This window comes from Dipodomys spectabilis, unplaced genomic scaffold (assembly GCF_019054845.1).
Source record: "Dipodomys spectabilis isolate Male_0828 unplaced genomic scaffold, ASM1905484v1 ptg000108l, whole genome shotgun sequence".
Taxonomy (NCBI): domain Eukaryota; kingdom Metazoa; phylum Chordata; class Mammalia; order Rodentia; family Heteromyidae; genus Dipodomys; species Dipodomys spectabilis.
Genome location: NW_024870785.1, coordinates 18,596,585 through 18,623,646, shown reverse-complemented (window position 1 = coordinate 18,623,646; position 27,062 = coordinate 18,596,585). Strand labels below are relative to the sequence as shown.

At 42.3% G+C, this 27,062-nt stretch overlaps 1 protein-coding gene across 1 annotated transcript in view; it reads right to left on the bottom strand.

Moving 5' to 3' along the window:
* Trip4 (thyroid hormone receptor interactor 4) overlaps positions 1 to 27,062 on the bottom strand; it is a 62,269-nt gene that overhangs the window by 24,083 nt on the left and 11,124 nt on the right. The window contains exons 4-11 of the mRNA XM_042687841.1: positions 22,998 to 23,210; positions 20,777 to 20,855; positions 19,746 to 19,875; positions 15,669 to 15,884; positions 13,906 to 14,029; positions 12,616 to 12,803; positions 4,976 to 5,100; positions 3,249 to 3,340 (exon numbers count right to left, since the gene is read on the bottom strand). Of these exons, the coding sequence (XP_042543775.1) occupies positions 3,249 to 3,340; positions 4,976 to 5,100; positions 12,616 to 12,803; positions 13,906 to 14,029; positions 15,669 to 15,884; positions 19,746 to 19,875; positions 20,777 to 20,855; positions 22,998 to 23,210 (1,167 nt within the window). The remainder of the gene's footprint in view (positions 1 to 3,248; positions 3,341 to 4,975; positions 5,101 to 12,615; positions 12,804 to 13,905; positions 14,030 to 15,668; positions 15,885 to 19,745; positions 19,876 to 20,776; positions 20,856 to 22,997; positions 23,211 to 27,062) is intronic.

Sequence of the window (27,062 nt, the reverse complement as noted above, 5' to 3'; positions counted from 1 at the left end):
TTGATACTCAGAAGCCAGAAGCCATATATATATATATATATATATATATATATATATATATATATATATATATATATATATATATATACACATATACACACACACACACACACACACACACACACATATGCAGAGATTAAAGGCTCTGAGAAGTTTCAGGGTAACAAACTGGCTTAATACAAAGCTAATTGTCAGATCTATGTATGTATGATTGAGGGAACAACTATGCCATGTAACATTTTGGAAAATGCTAGTAAAAGGATTTTGCTCCTCAACTCTTACTTCTTCAGAAACAATGTGGTAGAGCACTTGCCCTAGAGAATTACAGAGGTTGTATAATAATAACATACAAGGTGACTCCACTTCTCACATCACAGAACTCCAGTTCAGAGACAGATGGATGATTAGCAAGGATGATCTAGATGTTTTCCAAAAGGCAGCCAAATACCAAAGCTACAATATTGTTGTTGTTGTTGTTGTTGTTGTGCTTTGGATTGAATTCATGGCCTTGTATATACTAGCAAGCACTATATTACTGAGCTACATATCCAGCCCCCAAAGCTATGACCTTTAAAAGTCATAACATCTATAACCAAGAAGTAATACCAAGATATGGCTATTGTCCATTCTAAATATTCATATGCTACCCCAGATGATGGGAAATGCCAAAGAAAAGCTGATGATCATGGGCAAACAGTATGGGATTCCTGTGCTCAATGAAGCATTTTGGTAGATTCTAATATCATACATAAGGAAAATTTATAAGGAGAGTTGCCAGGACCTCCAGCTTGGAACAGATGGGAGGATTCTTACATTTTTACAGGCTGCTTTCAGCAATTCAAGACATAAAACATAATATAAGCTCATGGAAGAGCATCACGCTGACCTCCAAGAGGGTTATCCCTGATAAAGCAAAAAATCTATGTTTTGTTAGATTTGTAATTCTTATAAGCCTCACAGTACTCACACACATTAAAATTGCAGCTTCCTATCCTCTATACAATCTGGGGTAGAAATAAGATTGGTTCACTGTCCAAAGATTGAAATCAAATCATTTGACCTTGTATCAGGTAGCACTTCGCTTGACTGAAAAATGAGAAAACACAGCAAAGCCCCTTGCCAAAACCACTGTCCAAACCAGATGCAGCTGGGTTCTCTTTTACAATGCAAAGACAACATGAAAAGAACAAAATGCATTAAGTTAGACTAAGCTGTTAATGACTGAGTCTCTAAAACTGTAAAGCCTACACTAATGAAGTACTTCTGTAATTATTTGTCCTAGACTAAAATAAAGGGTTGGGGTGGGGAGAAAGACAGAGGGAGTCGCTTCGTGGTAAAGCACTTGCCTAGCAAGTGTCAAGCACAAGTTTTGAACGCTAGACCAGGAAAAAAAATGCAAATTAATCTGAAAAACAAAACATTTACCAAAAAAATTTAAGTTGAGGGCTGGGAAGGTGGCTCAGTGGTAGAGCGCTTGCCTTGCATGCCTGAGGCCCTGGGTTCGATTCCTCAGCACCACATAAGCAAAAAGAAAAAAGCCGGAAGTGGCGCTGTGGCTCAAGTGGTAGAGCGCTAGCCTTGAGCTGAAGAGCTGAGGGACAGCGCCCAGGCCCAGAGTTCTGGCCCCACAACTGGACCCCCCCAAAAAAATTTAAGTTGAAGTACATGCAATGCACACTGCCTAAGGTGCCTCTACAAAGAATAGGAAAAACATTGTTAGATAAGACTTGCTTCAAGGATGGACTACCCTTGTTTGGATTTCTGCCAGGGTGAGCCTAAGTATAAAAATTTTAGGGCTGGGAAGGTGGCTCAGTGGTAGAGCGCTTGCTTTGCATGCATGAGGCCCTGGGTTCCATTCCTCAGCACCACATAAGCAAAAAGAAGAAAGCCGGGAGTGGCGCTGTGGCTCAAGTGGTAGAGCGCTAGCCTTGAGCTGAAGAGCTGAGGGACAGCGCCCAGGCCCAGAGTTCAGTCTCCATGACCGGACCTCCCCCTCCCCCCCCCTCCCAAAAAAAAATTTTAGGCCAGCTGGGCGCTGGTGGCTCATGCATGTAATCCTAGCTACTTAGGAGGCTGAGATCTGAGGATCACAGTTCAAAGCCAACTCAGGCAGCAACATTCGTGATACTCTTATCTGCAATAAACCAGTCAGAAAACTGGAAGTGGCGCTGTGGCTCAAATGGTAGAGGGCTTGCCTTGAGCTGAAGAGCCCAGGCCCAGAGTTGAAGCCCCGTGTGAAAAAAAAAAAAAATTCTAAGCCAGGGCTGAGAAGGTGGCTCAGTGGTAGAGTGCTTGCCTTGCATACATGACACCCTGGGTTCAATTCCTCAGCACCACATAAGCAGAAAAAGCTGGAAGTGGCGTTGTGGCTCAAGTGGTAGAGCGCTATCCTTAAACTGAAGAGCTAAGGGACAGCACCCAGGCACAGAGTTCAGGTCCCACTACCGACAAAAAAAAAATTCCCTGGCCAGGTGCAGGTGGTTCACACCTGTTAATCCTAACTATTCAGAAGGCTGAGATCTAAGGATCATGGTTTGAAGCCAGTCCCAGCAAGAAAGTCCATGAGTATTTTATTTCCAATTAAGCGCCTAAAAAGCTGGCAGTAGAGCTGTGGTTCAAATGGTAGAGTGCTAGTCTTGAGTGAAAAAGCTCAGGGACAGTGCCCAGGCCCTGAGTTCAAGCTCTAGGACTGGCACCAAAATAACAAAACAAAACCTTTACCTCACAGGAAGATTTCAATGACACTAAAGTCCTCTGACTCCCCCTACTGTTCAAAAATGTGCTTCTGTCATGTCAGTTCAATCCTTAGTGACCAAAAATTGAAAGTACCTACATCAATACACAAATATGTACACTTATACATGCACAGTCTCAATGTGTCACAGTTAAAAAAAAACCATCCTGATGCTGGTGGCTCACGCCTATAATCCTAGTTACTAAGGATACTGAAATATGAATTACTAAGGATACTGAAATCTGAGGATCAAGGTTCAAAGCCAGCCCGAGCAAGAAAGTCCAGGAGACGCTTACCTCCAATTAACCACCAGAAAAGCTGGAAATGGTAGAACACTATCTTTGAATGACAAAGCTCCCGAATAGGGCCCAGGTTCAAGCCCTACCACCACCACCAACAACAACAAAAATTAAATCTCAAACACATTCACCAATCCTGAGTTCAACATCCTAGACTGAATACTTCAGAAAAAGCAATAACAGCCATCTGCTCAGGACAAGTAGTCTCTACTTACCTGCTCCTTAAATTGCTTCTGGGACAAGCACTCAATTAGGTCCACACATCCCAGAAGACAACCTGATGGATAGTCATTTGGAAATTCCACATCTGCATCAAGAATAAGAAAAGGATTGGATAAATTTCCTTCTTTGTGACCCTGAAATGCAAGAATCTGTTTTCAATTCTGAATAAGTTTTTCCATTATCTCTTTGCAGACATAAGGAAAGCAATGAGGTTTTTATTTGGCACAACTCAATGTATTTTGGCAAAAGAAAAACACAAACAAAAAAAAACTAGTCAGAGGCTTGTTTTGTCTTCTATCCACATGTTAAGGTAGGGAATTTTTTCCTTTAGAAAAGTTCTTTAGGGGCTGGGAATGTGGTTTAGTGTTAAGAGTGTTTGACTCAAATGTGTGAAGAAGCCCTGGGTTCGATTCCTTAGTACCACATATACAGAAAAAGCCGGCAGTGGGCTATGGCTCGAGTGATAGAGTGCTAGCCTTGAGCAAAAGAAGCTCAGGGACAGTGCCCAGGCCCTGAGTTCAAGCCTCAGGACTGGCAGCCCAAAAAAAAAAAGTTCTTAATACCATCAAATTTGAAGGATGCTACAAGTTCATACTAAACAAATTCTACTATATTCAGCTGAATCAGACTGAGGTTTGGTGATGGGTTTTAGAAACAAAGAAAGGTAACTATAAGAGGAAAACCATTAAAATGTGGGGGGAAAAACACAACAAGAACATAAGAAAGATTGTCAGAACACACATTTAAAATAAGGCTGTCATATCAGTCAAAACAAATATGTTTTTAAGAAAGCATTCATTTTTGACACCTAGTGATTACTTTAGCCTGGTTTCTTTTAAAGATAGTTCTATAATTATGCTTTATTGCCTGGCACTGGTGGCTCACACTTATAATCCTAGCTATTCAGGAAACTGAGATCTGAACATCACTGCTCAAAGCCAGCCTGTACAGGAAAGTCTATGAGACTCAAGCACCAGCCTTAAACAAAAATGCTAAGAGACAGTGCCTAGACCCTGAGCTCAAGTCCCAGGACTGGCACACACATACATACACAAAAATATGCTTCCATTCTGCCTTCAAAACAGATGTATGATTTGGATAAAGGGAAAGATACAGGTAAGAAGGTTTTGGGTTTTTTTTTCCCCAGGACTTAAAGGGGGTGATTACTAAAATTCTCTGCTTAATTCTATGCTTGATTTATTCATATCTGACAACAGGTGTCAATATGGTTCATTATTTACTAAAAAAGATTCTTGGCTGGGCACTGGTGGCTCATGCCTGCAATCCTAGCTACTCAGGAAGATAAGGTCTGAGGATCACAGTTCAAATCCAACCTATACAAGAAAGTCCATGAGACTCATGGCCAAAACTATAAGTGGCATTGTGACTCAAAGTGGTAGAGCACTTAGCCAAAGCTCTACTTCTGCAATCCTCAGATCTCAGGCTCCTGAGTAGCTAGGATTACAGGTGTGAGCCACCAGCACCAAGCTAGTTAGGTGATTTCTGGTATTTGAAACGTACTTTTATTTGTACTCTTGAGATAATAAATGGTTTGAACAGCTGCCTATGATTTTCCCCTGACAAACTAATAAACATGTTAAAGGTTTAAAAGTTCCTTTCAGCCAAGATAAGGTCACAGGAAGAAAGAGTGAAAGAAGTTGAATGTCAATCAATGACTTCTCTCTCCAGAATAAAACAAAGGAGAATGCATGACTGTTACCTTTCCCACGAAGAAGTCGATAGGTAGCCTGGAGTTCTGAGACTTCTTGAGGGGAGGGTTTTTTGCCTGTGGCTGCTATCCAAAGTCGTCCTCGGTGGGGGGTGTACCAGGATCTGCCCTCCACCCTTAAACAAATACAAATTTAGTAGGAAGAATCTAAATTCCACTTTCCTGGAAGAGGAAACATAATATACAACAAACACTATGGCAAACTATAGAAGATACCTCACCAAGAGGCAATGTTTTGTGAAAAACACTTTTGTCACACAATACCTTTCCCTTGAGGATGAACCCTGTTCTTTAATTTCTCTGGTCAGCAGAACAAAGACAATTATTTACTACTTGACAGCTGATTTCAGACCTGGAATTCTCACTTATATTGGGACTTCCATAATCCAAACTTTTGTTTTTAAGGTATCCAAATTGACATACAGATAAGAAAAATCTTGTTCTTCAAGTGGAAAGTTAATTCTTTCCCTGAAGATTTGTTAATCTATCATCCAATGTAAGAAAGTCCTTATGCACACCTCACCCCCAAGAATGGTATTTGTAATTACCATTTAATAGAATTCAAGTAAATAAAAATAAACTTTGCTACCACACCTGTGTGTATATAGGGTTCTGTTCAATGTGGAAAATGAAACAACTTACGTAGTTTGAAAGAATCTTTATGTATCATTATCTTGCCCATGTAATTGAAATCCCTCTGTATTTTCACAATAAAAAAAAAGAATCTTTATGTAGAATTAACAATACATTCAAGAGAATTTAATTACTTTGCTATTTTAAAATTTTTTTTATTGTTCTTACAAAGGTGATGTACAGAGTGGTTACAGTTTTATAAGTCAGGTAAAAAGTACAATTCTTTTTGGACAGTGTCATTCCTTTGTTCTCTTTTAGTATTTGCATTTTTTTTTTGGTCAGTTGTGGGGTTTGAACTCTGGGCCTAGGCACTATCCCTGAGCTCTTCAGCTCAAGTCTAGCACCCACCTATTTTACAACTTTTTTTTTTTGATCATGGGGCTTGAACTCTGGGTCTGAGTGCTGTCCCTCAGCATTTCAGTTCAAGGCTAGCGAGCTCCACCATTTGAACCACAGTGCCATTTCAGGTTTTCTGAGTGGACTATTGGAGATAAGCGTCTCAAGGCCTTTCCTGCCCAGCTGGCTTTTAAACAGTGATCCTCAGATCTCAGCCTCCTGAGTACCTAGGATTACAGGTGTGAGCCACCACACCCGGCACTATTTTACAACTTTTTAAGAACTACCAAAGACACTTCTCTTCACCTCCTACAATAACTACATGGAATACTGTCATAATCACAGATACACTTTTTCTATTGTTTGTTTCTGGTCAGTTGTGGGCTATGAACTCAGAACCTGGGTGCTGTCCTGGAGCTATTTTTTTTTTTTTTGGTCAGTCGTGGGGCTTGAACTCTGGGCCTAGGCGCTGTCCCTCAGCTCTTCAGCTCAAGGCGAGTGCTCAACCACTTGAGCTACAGTGCCACTTCCGGTTTTCTGGTGGTTTATTGGAGATAGGAGTCTCACGGTCTCTCCTGCCCGGGCTGGCTTTGAACCGCGATCCTCAGATCTCAGCCTCCTGAGTAGCTAGGATTACAGGCGTGAGCCACCAGCGCCTGGCTTGTCCTGGAGCTATTTTATTCTCTTTCTTTTTTTTTGGGTCCGGTCGTGGGGCCTGAACTCTTGGTCTGGGCGCTGTCCCTCAGCTCTTCAGCTCAAGGCTAGCACTCTACCACTTGAGCCACAGCACCACGTCCGGCTTTTTTTTTCTGCTTATGTGGTGCTGAGGAATTGAACCCAGGGCCTCAGGCATGCAAGGCAAGCGCTCTACCACTGAGCCACCTTCCCAGCCCCGGAGTTATTTTATTCAATGCTAGTGGTCTACCACTTGAGCCACAGTGCTACTTCCAGCTTTTTTGAATAGTTTATTGGAGATAAGAATCTCACAGAAAGCTGGGAGCTCGGGTGGCTCAAGCCTATAATCCTAGCTATTCGGGAGGCTGAGATCTAAAGATTGCATGCCTGTAATCCTAGCTATTCAGAAGGCTGAGATCTAAGGATAGCAGTTCAAAGCCAACCCGGGCAGGAAAGTCTGTGAGACTCTTATCTCCAATAAACCACCAGAAAACCAGAAGTGGTGCTGTGGCTCAAGTGGTAGAGTGCTAGCCTTGAACTGAAGAGCTGAAGGACAGTGCCCAGGCCCAGAGTTCAAGCTCCACGACAAAAAGAAAAAAAAAAAGAAAAGTCACACAGAGTTTCTTGCCCAGGCTGGCTTCAACTGCAATTCCCACATCCCAGTTTAGGGAGTCTAGGGAGTAGCTAGGATTACAGGCATGAGCCTAGCCAAAAGATTCTTAGCTCTAAGTAGCCAGCAAAAAGCTAGAAGTGGAAGCATGACTCAAGTAGTAGAGCGCCAGCAGTAAACAAAAAGGCCAAATGAGAACACAAGGCCCCGAGTTCAAGTGTGGCTGACACAATAGGAAAAAAAGTTACTGGGTAGTATGAAAAAAAGAGTTACTGAGTAGTGCAGTCACCCAATGTATTTCCGTGGGATTGGTTATAGGATAGTTATAGTTCTTTTCAGTGAGAAAAATCTTAGTAACAGATATCCAAAAATAAGATGAGACAAGTGTGAACATTCTGATTCTCTTAACAGAAGGTAGGTTGTTTACTTTTCTACATTGGAAAATGGAGACAAACTGCAGAGAATCGAATGAGAGAAGACACATCTGAAAGCATGGTTGTCTTGGAGCAAAACCAGATTCACACACACATTTCAAAGTCAAAGCAAGAAAGTCTGATTTCAATAGAAGAGGAAAACAACAGTGTAGCTTAGTCAAGGAGGGAAATGAAAGCAAATAGTTTAATTACCACTGTAGAAATGGCTGGTCCTAAGTGCTCATAATTGTTATTTCCAGAAAGTAGGGAAATGGCTGTGAGGTTTGTGCAAAGGAATGCAAAGAGAACTTAACAAACCTGAATAATTTTAGTTCTGTCTTTGTCACTAACTAGCTCTGTGATTCTGAGCAACCTACTATACATTGGCTTGCCTCAGGGTTTTCATTTGTCAGACTGTGATACTTAGGCTAATCTGGTTTAGGGAGCTACTATTTTAGAAATTAAAATTCTAGGCCTGGAGTCTGTGGTTCATGCCTGTAATCCTATCTGCTCAGGATGCTGAGATCTGAGGATCACAGTTCCAAGCCAGCCCAGGCAGTAAAGTCTGTGAGACTTGTAGCTCCAATAAACCACTAGAAAACTGGAAGTGGTGCTATGGCAATTAGCCACCAAAAAGCTGAAAGTGGAGCTATGGCTCAAGTGGTAAAGTGCTAGCCTTAAGTGAAAAAGCTAAGGGACAGCACCCAGGCCCAGAGTTCAAGCTCCAGTACCGGCACTAAAAAAATAAATAAGCCAGGTGCTGGTAGAGCACTCCCATTGAACAAAAGCAGCTCAGGGACAGCACCCAGTCCCACAGTTCAAGCCCCAGGTCCAGCAGAAAGAAAGAAAGGAGGGAAGGAAGGAAGGAGGGAGGGAGGGAGGAAGGAAGGAAGGAAGGAAGGAAGGAAGGAAGGAAGCCAGGAAGGAAGGAAGGAAGGAAGGAAGGAAGGAAGGAAGGAAGGAAGGAAGGAGAGATAAAGAAAGAAAGAAAGAGAGAGAGAGAGAGAAGAAAGGAAGAAAGAAAGAGGGGGGGAGGGAGAAAAGGAAGAAGGAAAATAAAAGACAAAGCCAGAACTAGGCACCAGTGGCTCATGCCTGTAATAATGCTAAGCAGGAAGCTGAGATATGAGAATCACAGTAGGCCAGGCGCCAGTGGATTACACCTGTAATCCCAGCTACTCAGGAGGCTGAGATCTGAGGATCATGGTTCAAAGCCAGCCCAGGCAGCAAAGTCCATGAGACTCATAGCTCCAATAAACCACTAGAAAACTGGAAGTGGTGCTATGGCTTAAAGTGGTAGAGCGCTCTCCTTGAGCTGAAGAGTGCAGGGAGAGCACCCAAGCCCAGAGTTAAAGCCCCACAACCAACTACAACAACAACAAAAAAAACAACTGGAAGTGGCACTGTGGCTCAAGTGGTAGAGCACTAGCCTTGAGTACAAATAGTCTCAGGGACAGTATCCAGGCACTGAGTTCAAGCCCCTAGACTGGCAAAAAAAAAAGTCACAGGAACTTTTCTGCCCAGGGTAGCTTCGAACTGTGATCCTCAAGATCTCAGCTTCCTGAGTAGGTAGGATTACAGGCATAAGCCACTGGCACCCAGGCAAAATTCTATTTATTAAATTTTTTTTTACCCTTAAGCTAGGACATTGCCAGGCATATACAACTCTAATAGATAAAAGAAAAATGAGCATGTTGCAAAAAAAAAAAACAAAACAAAAAAACCACACACACGCAAAAGAAAAACCAAGGGGGGGGGGGAGGATTGGGTGGGGGAGCAGGGGGAAGGGTGGGAAGGGATGGGAAGGGGAAACAAAGGAGGAGGCTACAATGCTTGATAAGAAATGTATTCATTATCTTGTCCATGTAATTGTAACCCCTCTGTACAGTATTTTCACAATAAAAATAAATAAAAATTAAAAAAAGAAAAACCAAATATAAACATATACAATGATCTCACATTATGACAATTTGCACAAGAAAAAGAACAGAAATAAACATTTCAAAATGCCAACAGCTATTTCTTGGCTATTTTTCTTAGCTCTTTCTAGGTAATATAATTACAGGTGAGCTTTCTTTTTCTAGCTATTTTAATTTTATGATTTCTATTTCCATGTATTTAAAAAAAGAGTGAATGTAGAAAATGAAGCCATGCACAGTGGAACATGCTTGTAATCTCAGCTACCAGGGCATCAGAGATCCTGGGATCACAGTTTGAGGCCAACCTAGGCAAATAAAAAAGTCTTGAGACTTTATCTCAACCAACTGGCTGGTAAGGTGGCCAGGGAAGGTGTCTATTAGCCCCAGTTGCATAGGAAATGAGATACAGTGGCATACACCTGTCATTCTAACAACAAACAACATCACAAATAGGAAGACTGGAATCCAGGTGGCCTGAGCATAAAGTAGAACTTTATCTGGAAAATAAGCAATGCAAAAAGAGGCAGATGGACAGCTCAAGTGGTAGTGTGCCTGACTAGGAAGCCAGTTCTTAGTTCTGCCAAAAAAAATGTTTTTTAAATGAATTAAGAAGAAACGTAAGAAGCCATGATAGTGATTATGACTAACTAGAATGATTCAGTTCTATAATACATGTATTTATCTCTCAGTATTTCCCTTCACTTTTCCTTGAAAAGGATTATATAGTAAAATAGTTTCTCAAATATGGCTAGCCAGAGAAACTTTCTTTTTTTGTTCTAGTCCTGGGGCTTGCACTCAGGGCCTGGGTGCTGTCCCTTAGCTTTTTTTTGTTCAATGGTAGCACTGTACCACTTTCAGGGTTTTTTTTTTTTGATAGCTAATTGGACATAGGAATCTCACAAGCTTGTAATCCTAGCTTCTCAGGAGGCTAAGATCTGAGCCCAGCAGGAAAGTCCATGAGATTCTTATCTCCAATTAACCATCAGAAAATCAGAAGTAACTCTGTAGCTTGAAGTGGCAGAGCAAAATAGGCCAGTGATAACGCCCAGGCCCTGAGTTCAAGCACTAGGAGAAAAAAAAATTCCTGGACTTACCCCTAGGGTTGGCTTGGAACTGTGATCCTCAGATCTCATACTCCTAAAAAGCTAAGATTATAGAATGAGCCACAGGCACCAACTCCAAAAGACTTTCTTCCAAAGATGAAAAGACTAGATTCCTACCCTTTTATGGTTTACATATTTCTGGATACATTTGTCTACCTGCTATATCAATCAATCTATAATCTAGTATTGAATATTGAATCCAGGGCCTTATGTATGCTAAATAAGATCCTTACTCCTGTCTGGGAATACGGCTTAATGGTTGAGTGCTTGCCTAACATGCATGAAGCTCTGGGTTCAACTCCTCAGTACCTCATAAACAGAAAAAGCAGGAAGTGGCCCTGTGGCTCAAGTGGTAGAGCACTAGCATTGAGATGAAGAGCTGAGAGACAGCACCCAGGCTCCATGACTGATTAAAAAAAAAAAGAAAAAAAGAGTATTACTGGCCTCCAATTCATAATCCTACTTAGCCTCAGAGTAGCTGGAGTGCATACCCATACTACCATATCAAGCTTCAGTTCATTCTTTTAAGTATTCAGTTAAAAAAAAAAAAAAAAGACTATAAAGCCAGGCACTAACCGGGTGCCAGTGGCTCATGTCTGTAATTCTAGCTACTCAGGAGACTGAGATCTGAGGATTGCGTTTCAAAGCCAGCCAGGGCAAGGAAAGTCTGTAGGACTCTTACCTCAAATAAACCAGCAAGATGCTGGAAGTGGAGCGGTGACTTAAGTGGCAGAATACCAGCCTTAAGTGAAAAAGCTCAGAGACAGAACCCAGGAACTAACTTCAAGCCTCAGTACCAACACAAGAAAGAAAAGAAAAGAGAAAAGAAATAGAGAGAAGGAAGGAAGGAAGGAAGGAAGGAAGGAAGGAAGGAAGGAAGGAAGGAAGGAAGGAAGGAAGGAAGGAAGGAAGGAAGGAAGGAAGGAAGGAAGGAAGGAAGGAAGGAAGGGAGAAAGAGAGAGCGAGAAACGGGGGAGGAAGGAAGGAAGGAAAATTACTATACTACCATTTAGTAATGTATGTGTATATATCACATGCATATATACACTCGTATTTATTTTAAAAATATTTTTTTTTGTTGGTGGTAGTAGAGCTTGAACTCAGGGTCTTGTGATTGCTTAGGCAGGTATTCTACTTCTGAGCTATTCCACCAACCTCTTATGGATCAGAGACAGGGTTCATCCAGCTCTATGCCTGGACTGACCTGGAATGTGATCCTCCTACTTGTACTTCCCCATATCACTGGAATGATAGGTGCACATCACCACACCCAACCATTGAATTTTCCCTGTAGCTTGGGATAATAGTGTGTCATTTCACCCAGCCACTGGTTGGGTCAGACTCTTAAGAACTTTTTTTCTGTCTGGCCTTGCCTGAAACTAGGCAGTCTCTGTCAAGGATTACTCCAATGGCTCTTGCCTGGCTAAATTTTTTATTTTTTTTTGTCGGTTGCGGGGACTTGAACTCTGGGCCTGGGTACTGTCCCTCCGCTCTTTAGCTCAAGGAGAGCGCTCTACCGCTCGAGCCACAGCACCACTTCCAGTTTTCTAGTGGTTTATTGGCGATAAGAGTCTCACAGACTTTCCTGCCCAGGCTGGCTTTGAACTGTGATCCTCAGATCTCAGTCTCCTGAGTAGCTAGGATTACAGGTGTGAGCCACCGGCACCCGGCTCTGGCTAAATTTTTTTTTTTGAGACAGGGTCATGATAATGTAGCACAAGCTAACATCAAACTCTTGATCCTACTATCAGTCTCCCAAGTACCAAGATACAGGTATACATCACCATATCAGGCCCTATTTGAAGACCTGTGTACTGAAGAACAATATTATAAATCATCACTACATTGGAGAAAATAAATTCTAATCTTAGAGTAACATAAACATAAAAACATTTATGTTACTTTAGGATCTTTCACTGCCATAATTCATTTGCATTCTTACCTTTTAATCCCTCTGACAAGGAAAGAAGCCCAGGGCTGATGCATAGAGAGGCACCAGCCACCATCAAAACCTTCTTGGAATTCTTGATCCTGAATTCGCAACTGATGCTGACGTACATTGAACTCTAATCCCATTCCTGCTGAATGGAAAGCCTTCTTCTGTGAGGCTGTACTTGTGTGGTCTACCCACTATACAGGGAAAATAAAACAAAAGAAAACATATAATTCTGCCTGGCAAGGGAAAAACCTGGGGAAGGTAGTAAAATGAAAGCAGTAATAATAATGAGAAAATTATACACCAGAAAATATTACTCCATCTTTCACTGAAACAAAGCCAAAAAAGAGTAGAGACAGTATAAATTCAGTAGGAGTCAGTTATGATGACAAAGGTCCATCTTAGAGACAAATAGAATAGAATGTCTGCATACAACGCTTCCCAATTCCAGTAATGACAAACTATCACAGCAAAAAAGCTGTAACTGTATTGGATAATGAATAACAAATTAATAAATTAAAACATTCTATGGACTACCCATATTCTATAAAAGATAGAATTTGGGGGGGCTGGGAAGGTGGCTTAGTGGTAGAATGCTTGCCTTGCATGCATGAGGCCCTGGGTTTGATTCCTTAGTACCACATAAGCAGAAAAAGCTGGAAGTGGTGCTGTGGCTCAAGTGGTAGAGCGCTAGCCTTGAGCTGAAGAGCTGAGGGACAGTGTCCGGCCCATGACCGACAAAAAAAAAAAGCTACTTAATAAAAGATAGAATTTTTTGGTGGTGCTGGTGATCCTGTACAGGATCTCAGACATGCTAAGAAAACACTCCACCACTAGCTACACCCTCAGCCCTATTAGGGGAGAAGCAGGGCATTAATGATCAAATTTACGGCTTCATACTTGCATGGCAAATTCTCTACCACATAAGCCACATCCTCAGTCCTATACCCCCAGACCTCTTGTCTAATGTCCTACAGTAATTTAAATAACACTTTCTTAAAAAAAAAAAAGTGCTCAGAGGATAATACACTTCATTTTGTCAGGAGTACTTCTATAAAAATCATTTAAAAAAAATAGAACCATTATGGAAGAAAATGGGAAGGAATATGGAACTTTATTTATAGCATGCTTGGTGGCTTGATGATAAAAAAAAAAAAATAGGACCAGAAGATAAGGTTGGTATGTGTGTTAAGAGAACAGACTGGCATCTAAAACCCAGCAAATAAGCACACTTGAAAGGAGAAATATTTGGAGCCGAAATTCTAGCTTTATTAGTGAACAGAAAGGCATACAAACCTGTGGAGGGGACTGGTATAGGTTGGGGTTTACCAGAACTCCCAAAGGCTCATCAGATCTATCCAATTTGATCAGTGATTGGTTCAAGGTTCCATCGGAAATGGCCTGTATGGTCTCATCTAACCTGTGAAAACAAACCAAAGGGATGCAATAATTGTACTATTCTATCTATGTTCCAAGTCCTTACCACCAACAGAAAACTTTTCTGTAGGATTAAGACCAGTTTACAAACACAAATATTAGAGAAGCTGAGCAAAACATTAAAGAACAAAGACAAAGACAAAATTCAATACAAAACCTGGGAGAAGAAAAGACTTTTTTTTTTTTGCCAGTCGTGGGGCCTGAACTCTGGGCCTGGATGATGTCCCTCATCTCTTCAGCTCAAGGCTAGCACTCTACCACTTGAGCCACAGTGCCACTTCTGGCTTTTTCTGCTTATGTGATGCTGAGGAATCAAACCCAGGGCCTCATGCTTGCAAGGCAAACACTTTACCACTGAGCCACCTTCCCAGTCACAGAAATGACATTTTTTAAAAAGATCTAAAGCCTGGGCACTGATGGCTCATACCTCTAATGCTAGTTATTCAGGAGGCTGAAATCTGAGGCAGGAAACTCCATGAGATCTTCATCTCCAATTAACCACCAAAAAGCTGGAAAGGAAGCTGTGGCTCAAGTGATAGTGTTAGCCTTGAGCAAGTGAAGCTCAGCAACACCACCTAGGCCCTACATTCAAGCCTCAGTACCAGCCAAAAAACAAAAACAAAAACAAAATCAGCCAGGTGCTGGTGGCTCACACCTGTGGCTACTCAGGAGGCTGAGACCTGAACATTGTGGTTCAAAGCCAGCCCAGGCAGAAAAGTCCATGGGACTCATCCCCAACAAACCGCGCTGTTGCTCAAGTGGTAGAGTTCTAGCCTTGAGCTGAAGAGCTGAGGGACAGTACCAGGCTGAGTTCAAGGTGCACCACCAACAAAATAAACAAACAAAAAATCAGTACAAATTATACTACATTAATACAGCATCCTAAGGAAGGAAAAGGTGCTTTTTGTTGTTGTTGTTCCATGTACTAGTCTCAAAGTTCAGAGAAAAAAAACAAACAAACATAAAACAGCTACTTTTAATTAAGTGTAACTATACATTTCAAACATTTTTTTTTTTTTTTTTTTTTTTTGGTTTGTTTTTTTGGGTCCGGTCGTGGGGCCTGAACTCTGGGCCTGGGCACTGTCCCTCAGCTCTTCAGCTCAAGACTAGCGCTCTACCACTTGAGCCACAGTGCCACTTCTGGCTTTTTTCTTTTTGCTTATGTGGTGCTGAGGAATCGAACCCAGGGCCTCTGGCATGCAAGGCAAGCGCTCTACCACTGAGCCACCTTCCCAGCCCCTCAAACATTTTTAATTCAGCCAAATCTGATGACCCTCCCCAAAGAAAAAAATCTTTTTTATTGTTTTTCTGGATTTTTTTGTGATTTTTGTTTTGTTTTGTTTTGTTTTTTGGTGTGTGTGTTTGTGTCTGCTAGAGCTTTGAACTTAGGTCTGGGTGCTGTTCTTGAGCTTTTTTGCTCAAGGCACAGCACCACTGCCAGCTTTTTCTGAGTAGTTTATTAGAAATAAGTCTCATTGACTTTTGTGCCCAGATTAGCTTCTAATCCTGATCTTCAGAGTTCAGCCTCCTGAGTAGCCAGGATTACAGGTGTGAGCCACCAGCCCTTGGCTCCCCATCCCTCCTTTTTTTTTTTCAGAGCTTTTCTAGGATTGCCCACTAACCTGCTATGATATTCTGCTAGAGGATTTTCGTCTTCTAGGATCTTCCGGCCTGCAAAGTCAATGGTGATTTTTTTAGAGAGTCGAGAGGCATGGCGAAGTTCTCTCAGCTCTTCCTCTTTCTTCTGCAGGGTTTCTCGCTCAATTTTGGACAACCACTGGTTAGAATCACTGGCAAAGTAATCTGATTCATCATCAATGACTTGAGTCCTTCGAATGCTAAGAGAAAAAAAATACAAGAGCATACAGAAAATAACCCAAGATTGACACATATAGTTACTAGGGAACTGTATCAAAGTAGCTATGTTCTAGAGGTTACTGTTTCAACTATTGAAGCAAGAATGTTCCAAAGTCAGGCTAAGCTCTGATTCCCAGTTTCTACATCTATCTGATCTTCACTGCAGGCTCAGCTCACCTCCTACAACTAACATCAACCTCAGAAAGGGAAAAGCACAGCACCATAATCCACTGTCAATCTACCTTTTGACTAGTCCAGCCTTCACTATTCTTTTGCTTGCTCTTTTTGTTTTCTCAGTGCTGAAGATTGCAGCTCACACTTCTGAAACTGGACATCAGTCTGGTTTTGCTACCACTCAGACTACGTTTCAGCAACTTAATAGTTGTCCTTCCACAACTGGTTGGGATCCAGTCTATTACTTATAGGCTCATTTACTTACTGGGATTCTACCATAAAAACCAGGTCCTATGGCTTAACAATTTACTTTATTTATTTTTCTTTTTTTTTTTGCCAGTACTAGGGCTGAAAATCAGGGCCTCATGCTTTTTGGCTGGTGCTCTAGAACTTGAGCCACAGCTCCACTTCCAGCTTTCTGCTGTTTATTTGGAGATAAGAGTACTAAAGATTTGTCTGCTGAGCTCTTTGTACTGCAATTCTCAGATCTCAGCCTCCTAAGTATCAAGGACTATAGGCATCCATGCTCAATAACTATTTTATTTTTTATTTTTACTTCCATACTGGGGCTTGAACTTAGGGATGGGGAGGGAGGCTCTACCTTAGCTTTATCACTCAAGGTTGGCTCTCTACCACTCAAGCTACACCTCCACTTCCAGCTTTTTGCTGGTTAGGTGGAAATAAGAGTTCAATGATTTTTCTACTGAGACTGGCTTTGAACCAGAATCCTCTGATCTTAGCCTCCTGAGTAGTTAGGACTACAGGTGTGAGATACTAGCACTCAGCTCAATTTTCCTTTTTTTTTTTTTTGGTCAGTAATGGGGCTTGAACTCAGGGTCTGGGCACTGTCCCTAAGCTTTTGTGTTCAAGGCTAGCACTCTGCCACTTAAAGCCACAGTTTCATATCCAGTTTTCTGGTAGTTAACTGGAGGTAAGCATCTCACAGACTTTGCTGCCCAAGCTGGCTTCAAATTGTGATCTCAGATATCAGCTTCCTGAGAAGACAAGATCACTGGCGTGAGCCACTGGCACCCAGCTCAATTTACTTTTTTTTTTTTTTTTCAGTCTTGGGGCTTGAACTCAGGGACTAGACATTGTCCTTGAGTTCTTTTGCTCAAGGCTAGCTAATGCTCTACCACTTTGAACCACAGGACCACTTCTCAAATTACTCTTAAGGACATTCTACTTAGGACATTGTCCCCTCTACTACTACATGTCAGTTTCTACATCCCTTATTTTCAACCTTTAATTCTTTTTTATTTTTGTTGGTTGAGGGGTTGAACTCTGGGCCTGGGTGCTGTCCCTCAGCTCTTTAGCTCAAGGCGAGGACTCTACCACTTGAGCCACAGTGTGACTTCTAGTTTTCTGGTGGTTTATTGGAGATCATGGACTTTACTGCCTAGGATGGCTTTGAAACGTGATCCTCAGATCTCAGCCTCCTGAGTAGCTAGGATTACAGGTGTGAGCCACTAGCGACTGGCCAATCTCCAGTTCTTGACCAACACTTTGGGACCACATTCCAAGATACAACACTCAGGGCTCTAAGATCAAACTGACAAAGAAATTGACAAAGAAACTAATGGAATCCTGTAGATGTCACCCCCCCCCCTCTTTTTTTTGGTTGGTCATGGGACTTGAACTCTGGGCCTGGGTACTGTCCCTCAGCTCTTCAGCTCAAGGCTAGAGCTCTACCATTTGAGCCACAGTGCCACTTCCAGTTTTCTGGGGTTACATGGAGATAAGAGCCTCATTGACTTTCCTGCCCAGGCTGGCTTAGAACAGCAATCCTCCCATCTCAGCCTACTTAAAAAAGCCAGAAGTGGGGCTGGGAAGGTGGCTCAGTGGTAGAGCGCTTTCCTGGCATGCATAAGGCTCTGGGTTTAATTCCTCAGCACCACATAAGCAGAAAAAGCTGGAAGTGGCACTGTGGCTGAAGTGTTAGAGTGCTGGCCTTGAGTTGAAGAGTTTAGGCCCTATGACCGACGGGGGAAAAAAAAAAAGCCAGAAGTGGCACTGTAGCGCTGTGGTAGAGTGCTAGCCTTGAGCACAAAGAGGCTCAGGGACAGCATATAGGCCCTGAGTTCAATCTCCAGAACTGGCAAAAAAAATAAATAGTTAGAACTCAGGATTCTTATTGATATAATACCAGTAAGATAAGCAGTAAGTCTAGACAATGAAACAGGTACTTTTGAACACACCAGCAAAACAATAACATCAGTAGGAGAGATTTTCTTCTAATTTCTATTTATCCAGAAATGCAGACTGCAGGTAGTGGCTCACATCTGTAATCCCAGCTACATCAAAGGCATATATAGGAGGATCATGGTACGTGCTGACCTGGGCAAAACTGGAGATGCTATCCAATAGTTAAAAGACGGGGACATCACTAGAGGGTATAGCTCAGGGCTTCAAATCTCAATTCTCAGACCTCAGTATGCAGCTGAGTAGCTAGGATTACAGGAAGGTCTGTGAGACTCTTATCTCCAATTAACCATTAAACTGGATGTGGAGCTGTGACTCGAAGTGGTACAGCACTAATCTTTAGCAAAAGAGCTCAGGGACAGTGCCCAGACCCTAACTCCAGGCCCCACAACCATTCCCCCCCCTCCCCTACCAAAAAGAAAAAAAGTATCTGCTGGGCACTAGTGGCTCATGCCTGCAATCCTAGCTACTCAGGAGGCTGATATCTAAGGATTGTGATTCAAGCTGGCCTGGGCAGGAAAGTCCCTGAGACTTTTTTGTTTTGTTTTGTTTTTTGTCGGTTGTGGGGCTTGAACTCTGGGCTTGGGCACTGTCCCCCAGCTCTTCAGCTGTAGACTTGTGCTCTACCACTTGAGCCTCAGCCCCACTTCTGGCTTTTTCTGCTTATGTGGTGCTGAGGAATTGAACCCAGGCCAGCCCTCATGCATGAAAGGCAAGCACTCTACCTTCCCAGCGCCAAGACTTTATTTTTTGCCAGTCCTAGGGCTTGAACTCAAGGCCCAGACACTATCCCTGAGCTTCTTTGGCTCAAGGCTAGAGCTAGACCAACTTGAGCCACAGAGCTACTTCCAGCTTTTTCTGTACTAAGGAATCCAACCCAGGGCTTCATGTGTGCTGGGCAAGAACTTTACCACTAAGCCACATTCCCAGTGTTTCCTGAGCTTCTTATCTCCAATTAATCACAGAAAAAGCCGCCAAAAGTGACGCTGTGGCTCAAGTGGTAGAGTACTAGCCTTGTGCAAAAAGAGCTCAGGAACAGCGCCCAGGCCCAGAGTTTAAGCCCCAAGACCAGGAAAAGTCAATCAATCAATCAAATACCAAAAATATCAGGGCTCCAAATGACTCATGCCTGTAATCCTAGCTACTCAGAAGACTGAGATCTAAGGATCATGGTTCAAAACCTGCACAGGCAGGAAAAGTCCTTGAGACTCTTATCTCTAAGAAACTACCAGAAAACCGGAAGTGGCACTGTGGCTTAAGTGATAGTGATAGCCTTGAGCTGAAGAACAGGGACAGCGTCCAGGCCCAGAGTTCAAGCCCCATGAGCAACTAAATAAATGAATAAATAAATAAATATTTTAAAAGTCAGAATTGATGTTTTTTTCTTTTTTTGGGGGGTCTGGCAGCCCTAAAAGTCAGAATCTATGGTAAGCTATTTCTTAGCACTTCTTCTAACTCTATCATACCTAGTTCTGTCAAACTCTAACAACTTGTCTTTATGTTTGATAGCCTTCTCCAGACCAGACTTAAGCCGAGATTCTTGATGAGGAAGAAGGTCCTTGGTAGGGACATCCACTTTTCCAGAATTCTCCGAGCCTGAAATTCAATTAAGAAATCAAACAGAATCAGCTACATTAGTAATGAGTTGAATTACTGTGTAGCAAAGAACACATTATTTGGTTCTGGTCTGATGGTTTGGACCCTTCATTTCAAGGGAAAACAAACAGGTGTGTAGGCCATCAATTAACTATCAATGACACTTGACATAGTGTGTCTCTTCCATTAGAGATATTCAAATCATTAAGGATACCAAATTTGTTAACAACAGAACATAAAAACGCCTATAGAGCTGAGGAAGTACTTCAGTGGTAGAAATCTTGCTTGGAATATATAAGGCCTTGGGTTCCATCCCCTATACTACCAAAGGAAAAAAGAAAGGAAAAGCCTTGTCAATGAATAACTGAATGGGACTTTTTTATCATCTCTAAATACAAGTTTCATTACCTTTGTTTAAAAATAAGGAAACTCAAGTTCAGAGACGACAATAAATTAACTGAGCTACTTTTGTCCCCCCAGGTTTGGGGTTTGAACTGGGTATCCAGGCACTGTCTGTGAGCTCTCTGGCTCAAGGCTAGCACTCAACCATTCATTCATTCATTCATTTCTTTCTTTATTTTTGCCAGTCCTGGGGCTTGAACTCAGGGCCTGGTCCAGCTTTGAACCCTGAATATTAGATCTCAGCCTCCTCAGTAGCTAGGATTACAGGAATGAGCCACCAGAACCTAGCCCATCTCCAATTAATTACTCAGAAACTGGGAATAGAGTTGAGGCTCGAAGTGGTAGAGCTCTAGCTTTGAGCAAAAAGAGCTCAGGGATAGCACCCAGGCTTTGAATTCAAGCTCTAGGACCAATAACAATAACAAAAAAAGAGAAACAATCACATATACAAGAAAATGTATGTGTTGCTATAGTAATTCAATTAGAAAGTTGGGCCTACCTGACATAAGCTTCTTTAACAGTTTTTGGCTTTTGTTTGAGTCACGTTGTAAAATATCCTGTTCTTCGTGAGTACATACCTATAAAAATGAGTAAAAAATATATATTATATATTGTTTGCTTGACAGATCTTAATAAGCAACCTCAAGCTGGGCACCAGTGACTCATACAATCCTAGCTACTTAGGAGGCTGAGATCTGAGGATCACAGTTCAGAACCAGCACAGGCAGCTAAGTCCATGAGACTCTTATCTCCAGTTAACCACCAGAAAACTGGAAGTGGTGCTTGACTCAAAGTGGTAGAGCACTAGCCTTGAGTGAAAAAGCTCAGGGACAGTGCCCAGGTTCTAAGTTCAAGCCTTACAACCACCAAAATAAATAAATAAATAAAATAACCTCAAATCATGTGTTAATTATGACAATAAAAAAAATGGTACTTTTTTCTCCCCACTACTGGGGTTTGAACTCAGGGGCTCAGGCTTGGTAGATAGGTACTCAACTTATGAGCCATGCCATCAATCCTGTTTTGCACTAGCATTAGTGATTTTTTGTTGTTGTTGGTGGTGGTGGTAGTCATGGGACTTGAAATCTGGGCTTGGGTGCTGTCCCCGAGAGCTTCAGTCAAGGCTAGTATTCTACCAGTTGAGCCACAGTGCCACTTCTGGTTTTCCGGTGATTAATTGGAGATAAGAGTCTTATGGAGGGCTGGGAAGGTGGCTCAGCGGTAGAGCGCTTGCCTTGCATGCCTGAGGCCCTGGGTTCGATTCCTCAGCACCACATAAGCAAAAAGAAAAAAGCTGGAAGTGGCACTGTGGCTCAAGTGGTAGAGCTCTAGCCTTGAGCTGAAGAGCTGAGGGACAGCGCCCAGGCCCAGAGTTCAGGCCCCACGACCGGACCCAAAAAAAAAAAAGAAAAAAAAAGAGTCTTATGGATTTTCCTGCCCTGGCTGGCTTTGTACCACGATCCTCAGATCTCAGTCTCCTGCATAGCTAGGATTACAGGTATGAGCCACCAGCACCCGGCTAGCACTAAGGATTTTTCAGTTGGTCTTGCTTTCTCTCTAGGCACAAACTTGGATCTCAATAATCTTTTTTTTTTCCTTCTTGGAATTGATGGTAGGACATACCACTATTATCCAGGTTCCTTCTGTTGAAATTGAGTCCTGTAGACTTTTCTGCCCAGGCTCGCCTAAATGTTGATCATCCCAATCTCATGCTGCTAAATAACACAGTATGACTGGTGTATACTACTGTGTCCAGCTGGGATGGTTCCTTAATTACCCAGAAGAAAAAATCATTAAAACAAATTATCCAAATAAAATTTTGCCTTAGGTCTCTTTCCATTTCTTGCTTTTGAATGATCCACTCAAAAATTAACTTCACTCCAAGTATCTGTAAATTATCTAAGTGTTATTTCTTTAATTTTCTTTAATCTACTTTTGAAGGACAAGTATTTGTTTCTGTTGAGAATATTGGACAAGTCATATATTTTATCGTTTTTTTTCTAGTCCTGGACTTGCACTCAAGAATAAGATTTTATTTTTAAAGTCATCTAATTCTAACAATGAAGTCTAAATCTAACAAAAGAAATTAAAAGCAGATGTCTTATTAAAAAGAACCAGAGCCGGGCCCGCCAGTGGCTCACGCCTGTAATCCTAGCTACTCAGTAAGGCTGAGATCTGAGGACTGAAGTTCAAAGCCAGCCAGGGCAGGAAAGTCTTTTGACTCCTATCACCAATTAAGCATCAGAAAACCAGAGTGACATTATAGCTTAAGTGGTAGAGTGCTAGCCTTGAGCTGAAGAGGTAAAGGACAGCACCCAGGCCCAGAGTTCAAGCCCTACTAGGCCTCAGTACTAGACTATATCCTTGGATTTTTGAGAAATCAAATCACTGTTCCCAGCATTCATTGAATTTTTTTTTTTTAGAGGTTTTCACTGTGAGTCCCAGGTTGCCCTTAACTTCACAACACAACCCCTACCTTCAGCATCCTGAGTGCTAGGTTTCTTTCTTTTTTTTTTTTTTTTGTACTGGGGATCGAACCCAGGACGTTGCACTTGCTAGGCAAGTGCTTTGCCACTGAGCTACATCCCAGCCCTGAGTGTTAGGTTTCATTGGACATTTTAGAGAAGAAATTTACTAGAAAAAGAGAAATTAAACAAGATCTGAATGGCTTTGTGCATTAACCCAAAGGAAAATAAAACTAAAAAAAAAAAAGAATTTACCAGAGAGCCACAGAATAAGCAGGGGCCAGAACCCTCTTGTTCGCAGACAATACGTCCACAGACCAGGCAGTTATTGATGAGCTTGTGCTTCTGGCCCAGGCAATCACAAGGGTGGCGACCAGGAAGCAGGACTGCAAGCTTGTCTTGTCCCTCTCTTGTGTATAAATTGACAAATTTTGTCTTCTTCTTTACAGAGTTACTACTTTCATGTGCCTAATTAACACAAAGACATTACAATGATAATATTGAATAAAAACATGAAAACAATTAAAAAGGAAATAAGCCAGTTCTGTTAAATTTTAGCTTCTAAATTATCTAATTACCATGAAAGGGAGGAGAGAGAAATAAGAATTAGTTATAATTATGGATCTGAGACATTGCGTTCTTTAAAAATACTATGTTGCGGGGCTGGGAAGGTGGCTCAGTAGTAGAGCGCTTGCCTTGCATGCCTGAGGCCCTGGGTTCGATTCCTCAGCACCACATAAGCAAAAAGAAAAAAGCCAGAAGTGGTGCTATGGCTCAAGTGGTAGAGCGCTGGCCTTGAGCTGAAGAGCTGAGGGACAGCACCCAGGCCCAGAGTTCAGGCCCAATGACCGGAACCAAAAAGAAAAAAAAATACTATGTTGCTAGACACTGGTTACTCATACCTATAATCCTCACTTCTCAGTAGGCTGAGATCTGAGGATCACAGTTCAAAACCAGCCTAGGCAGGAAAATCTGTAGGACTCTTATCTCCAATTAACTGGAATTGCAGCCATAGCTCCAATTAACCTCCAGAAAATCAGAAGTGGCAGTGTGGCTCACAATAGTAGGACACTACCCTTGCGCAAAAAAGCTCAGGGAAAATGTCTAGGCCCTAAATTCAAGCTCCATGACTGCAAAAAAAAAAAAAAAGTGTTTGCAAGGATACAGAATAACTAGAACTCTTTTACAGTACAACTGCCATATCTTAAACCTCAACAAATATATGAATTGAATCTCTGAATACATATTCAACATAAAAACACAAATCTGCTCACCAAAGTGTGTACAAGAACATTCACTATAGCAGTGAAACCACTGCAATGCTCAAAAGTACAATCAATTACAATGCAGTTGTTTAATAAAATCTTGTGTTAGATTCCTTGCCTCTTGCAAAATGAAGACAAGAACATCACTACAATTTAGGTGGGGAGAGCGCAGAGGGGAGAGGGAAGGAGGGAAGGGAATGTAGTTGTGGAGGTGGGAGAGCAGGGGAAAAACAAAGGAGGAGGTAACAATGCTTGATAGAAAATGTACTCATTACCTTGCTCATGTAACTGTAACCCCTCTGTATAGTATTTTTACAATAAAAAACATATTTAAAAAAATAAAATATGGGCTGGGAAGGTGGCTCAGTGGTAGAGCGCTTGCCTTGCATGCTCGAGGCCCTGGGTTCCATTCCTCAGCACCACATAAGGAAAAAGAAGAAAGCCGGAAGTGGAGCTGTGGCTCAAGTAGTAGAGCGCTAGCCTTGAGCTGAAGAGCTGAGGGACAGCGCCCAGGCCCAGAGCTCAGGCCCCATGACCGGACTCCCCCCCAAAAATAATAAATAAATAAAAAAATAAAATAAAAAGAACAAACATCACCAGCCACAAAAATTAGCAATACTGGCAGCCACTGTGGCTCATGCTTGTAATCCTAGCTACTCAGAAGGCTTTAATCTGGGGATCACAGTTCAAAACTAGAGCGAACAGGTAAGTCCATAATATTCTTTATCTCCAATTAACCACCAAAAAGCTAGAAGTAGAGTAGTGCTCATGTAGTAGAGCACTAGCCTTGAGTACTCAAAACACTGAGATCTGAGGATCGTGGCTTTATGTCAGCCCAGGTAGGAAAGTCAGTGAGACTCTTCTCTCCAATTAACCCTCAAAAAGGTGGAATTTGGGCCATGGCACAAATGGTAAAGTACTAGTCTTAAGAATAAAAAAAAATAGGGCTGGGAAGGTGGCTCAGTGGTAGAGCGCTTGCCTTGCATGCCTGAGGCCCTGGGTTCGATTTATCAGCACCACATAAAGAAAAAAACCGGAAGTGGCACTGTGGCTCAAGTGGTAGAGCGTTGGCCTTGAGCTGAAGAGCTGAGGGACAGCACCAAGGCCCAGAGTTCAGGCTCCACGACAGGACCCAAAAAATAAATTAATTAATTAAAAAAAAAAGAATAAAAAATATATATATAAATAAATAAATAAAAAGCTAAGGGACAGCCCCCAGGCCTTGAGTTCAAGCCCCGGGACGAGGGACCAGTGACCAGTACACACACACACACACACACACACACACACACACACACACACACACACACACACACACACACTGCTTAAGTGTGAAAATCAAAACTACCAATTAGTAGAAATTTTAAGGAAGTTTTTTTTTTTTTTAACCATGGTTAGAAAAAAATGTCTTGAGAATTAAATTAGACATCATGCTCTCACTTGGGCTTTTTACCTGTGGCTGGCACTCTACCACTTGAGCTGCGCTTCTATAGCTGATTTTTGCTCGCTAATTGGAGATATGAGACTTCTGGATTTGTCTGCCTTTGAACCCCAATCTTCATGTCCGCCTTTGAACCCCAATCTTCAGATCTCAGCCCCTAGTGTAGCTATGATTACAAATGTGAGTCACCAGCATTCAGCCCCTATTTAAGAGAGGGTCTCAGTTGCCCAGGCAGGCCTTGATCTTGTGCTTCTCCATCTTCATTAAGCTTGTCAAGCAGATGGGATTATACACATGTCCCACCAGACCTGCTTACTATAACCACTTTAGATACTACTTTGGTAGTTTCAGTAAAAGAAAAATTTAAAGAATTAATTAAAGAAAAAGAAGCTTTCTGTGTGTGAGCTTAGAACTCATTTATATGGCCAGACTGGCTTCAAACTTTTGGTTATCCTGCCTCAAGCTCCTGAGCCCTGAGACTACTGTACAGGCATATGCCAGCATGCTTGCTACTTGCTTAGCATTCAAAGGCCATGTGTTTGGGCTTCAGCATGTCATAAAACAAAAAGTTTGCCACATAAAAAGCAGTATGTGGGGCTGGGAAGGTGGCTCAGTGGTAGAGCGCTTGGCCTTGCATGTCTGAGGCCCTGGGTTCAATTCCTCAGCACCACATAAGCAAAAAGAAAAAAGCCGGAAGTGGCGCTGTGGCTCAAGTGGTAGAGCGCTAGCCTTGAGCTGAAGAGCTGAGGGATAGCCCCCAGGCCCAGAGTTCAGGCCCCACGACCGTACCCCAAAAAAAAAAAAAAAAAAAAAAGCAAGCCAGGCGCTGGTGGCTCATGCCTGTAATCCTAGCTACTCAGGAGGCTGAGATCTGAGGATCGCAGTTCAAAGCCAGCCCGGGCAGGAGAGACTGTGAGACTCCTATCTCCAATAAACCACCAGAAAACCGGAAGTGGCGCTGTAGCTCAAGTGGTAGAGCGCTCGCCTTGAGCTGAAGAGCTGAGGGACAGCGCCCAGGCCCAGAGTTCAAGCCCCATGACCGACAAAAAAAAAAAAAAAAAGCAATATGTGGCTGGGCACAGGTGGCTCACACCTGTAATCCTAGGTACGCAGAAGGCTAAGATCTGAAGATGGAGGTTTAAAGCCAGCCTGGGCAGCAAAGTCCATGAGACTCTTTTTTTTGGTCGGTCGTGGGGCTTGAACTCTGGGCCTGGGCGCTGTCCCTCAGCTCTTCAGTTCAAGGCAAGCGCTCTACCACTTGAGCTACAGCGCCACTTCCGGTTTTCTGGTGGTTTATTGGAGATAGGAGTCTCACGGTCTCTCCTACCCGGGCTGGCTTTGAAGCGCGATCCTCAGATCTCAGCCTCCTGAGTAGCTAGGATTACAGGCATGAGCCACCAGCGCCCGGCAGACTCTTATCTCCATTTAACCAATAGAAAACCAGAAATGGTGCCTTGGCTCAAGTGGTAGAATGCTAACCGTGAGCTAAAGAGCTCAGGGATGACACCTGGGTTGAGGCCCCAGAACCAACAAAAAAAAAATGAAAGCAGTATGTATGTCATCAGTAACACTAACTTTCCCTAGAAGTTGTTTGCTTAAAATTAATATTGTAGA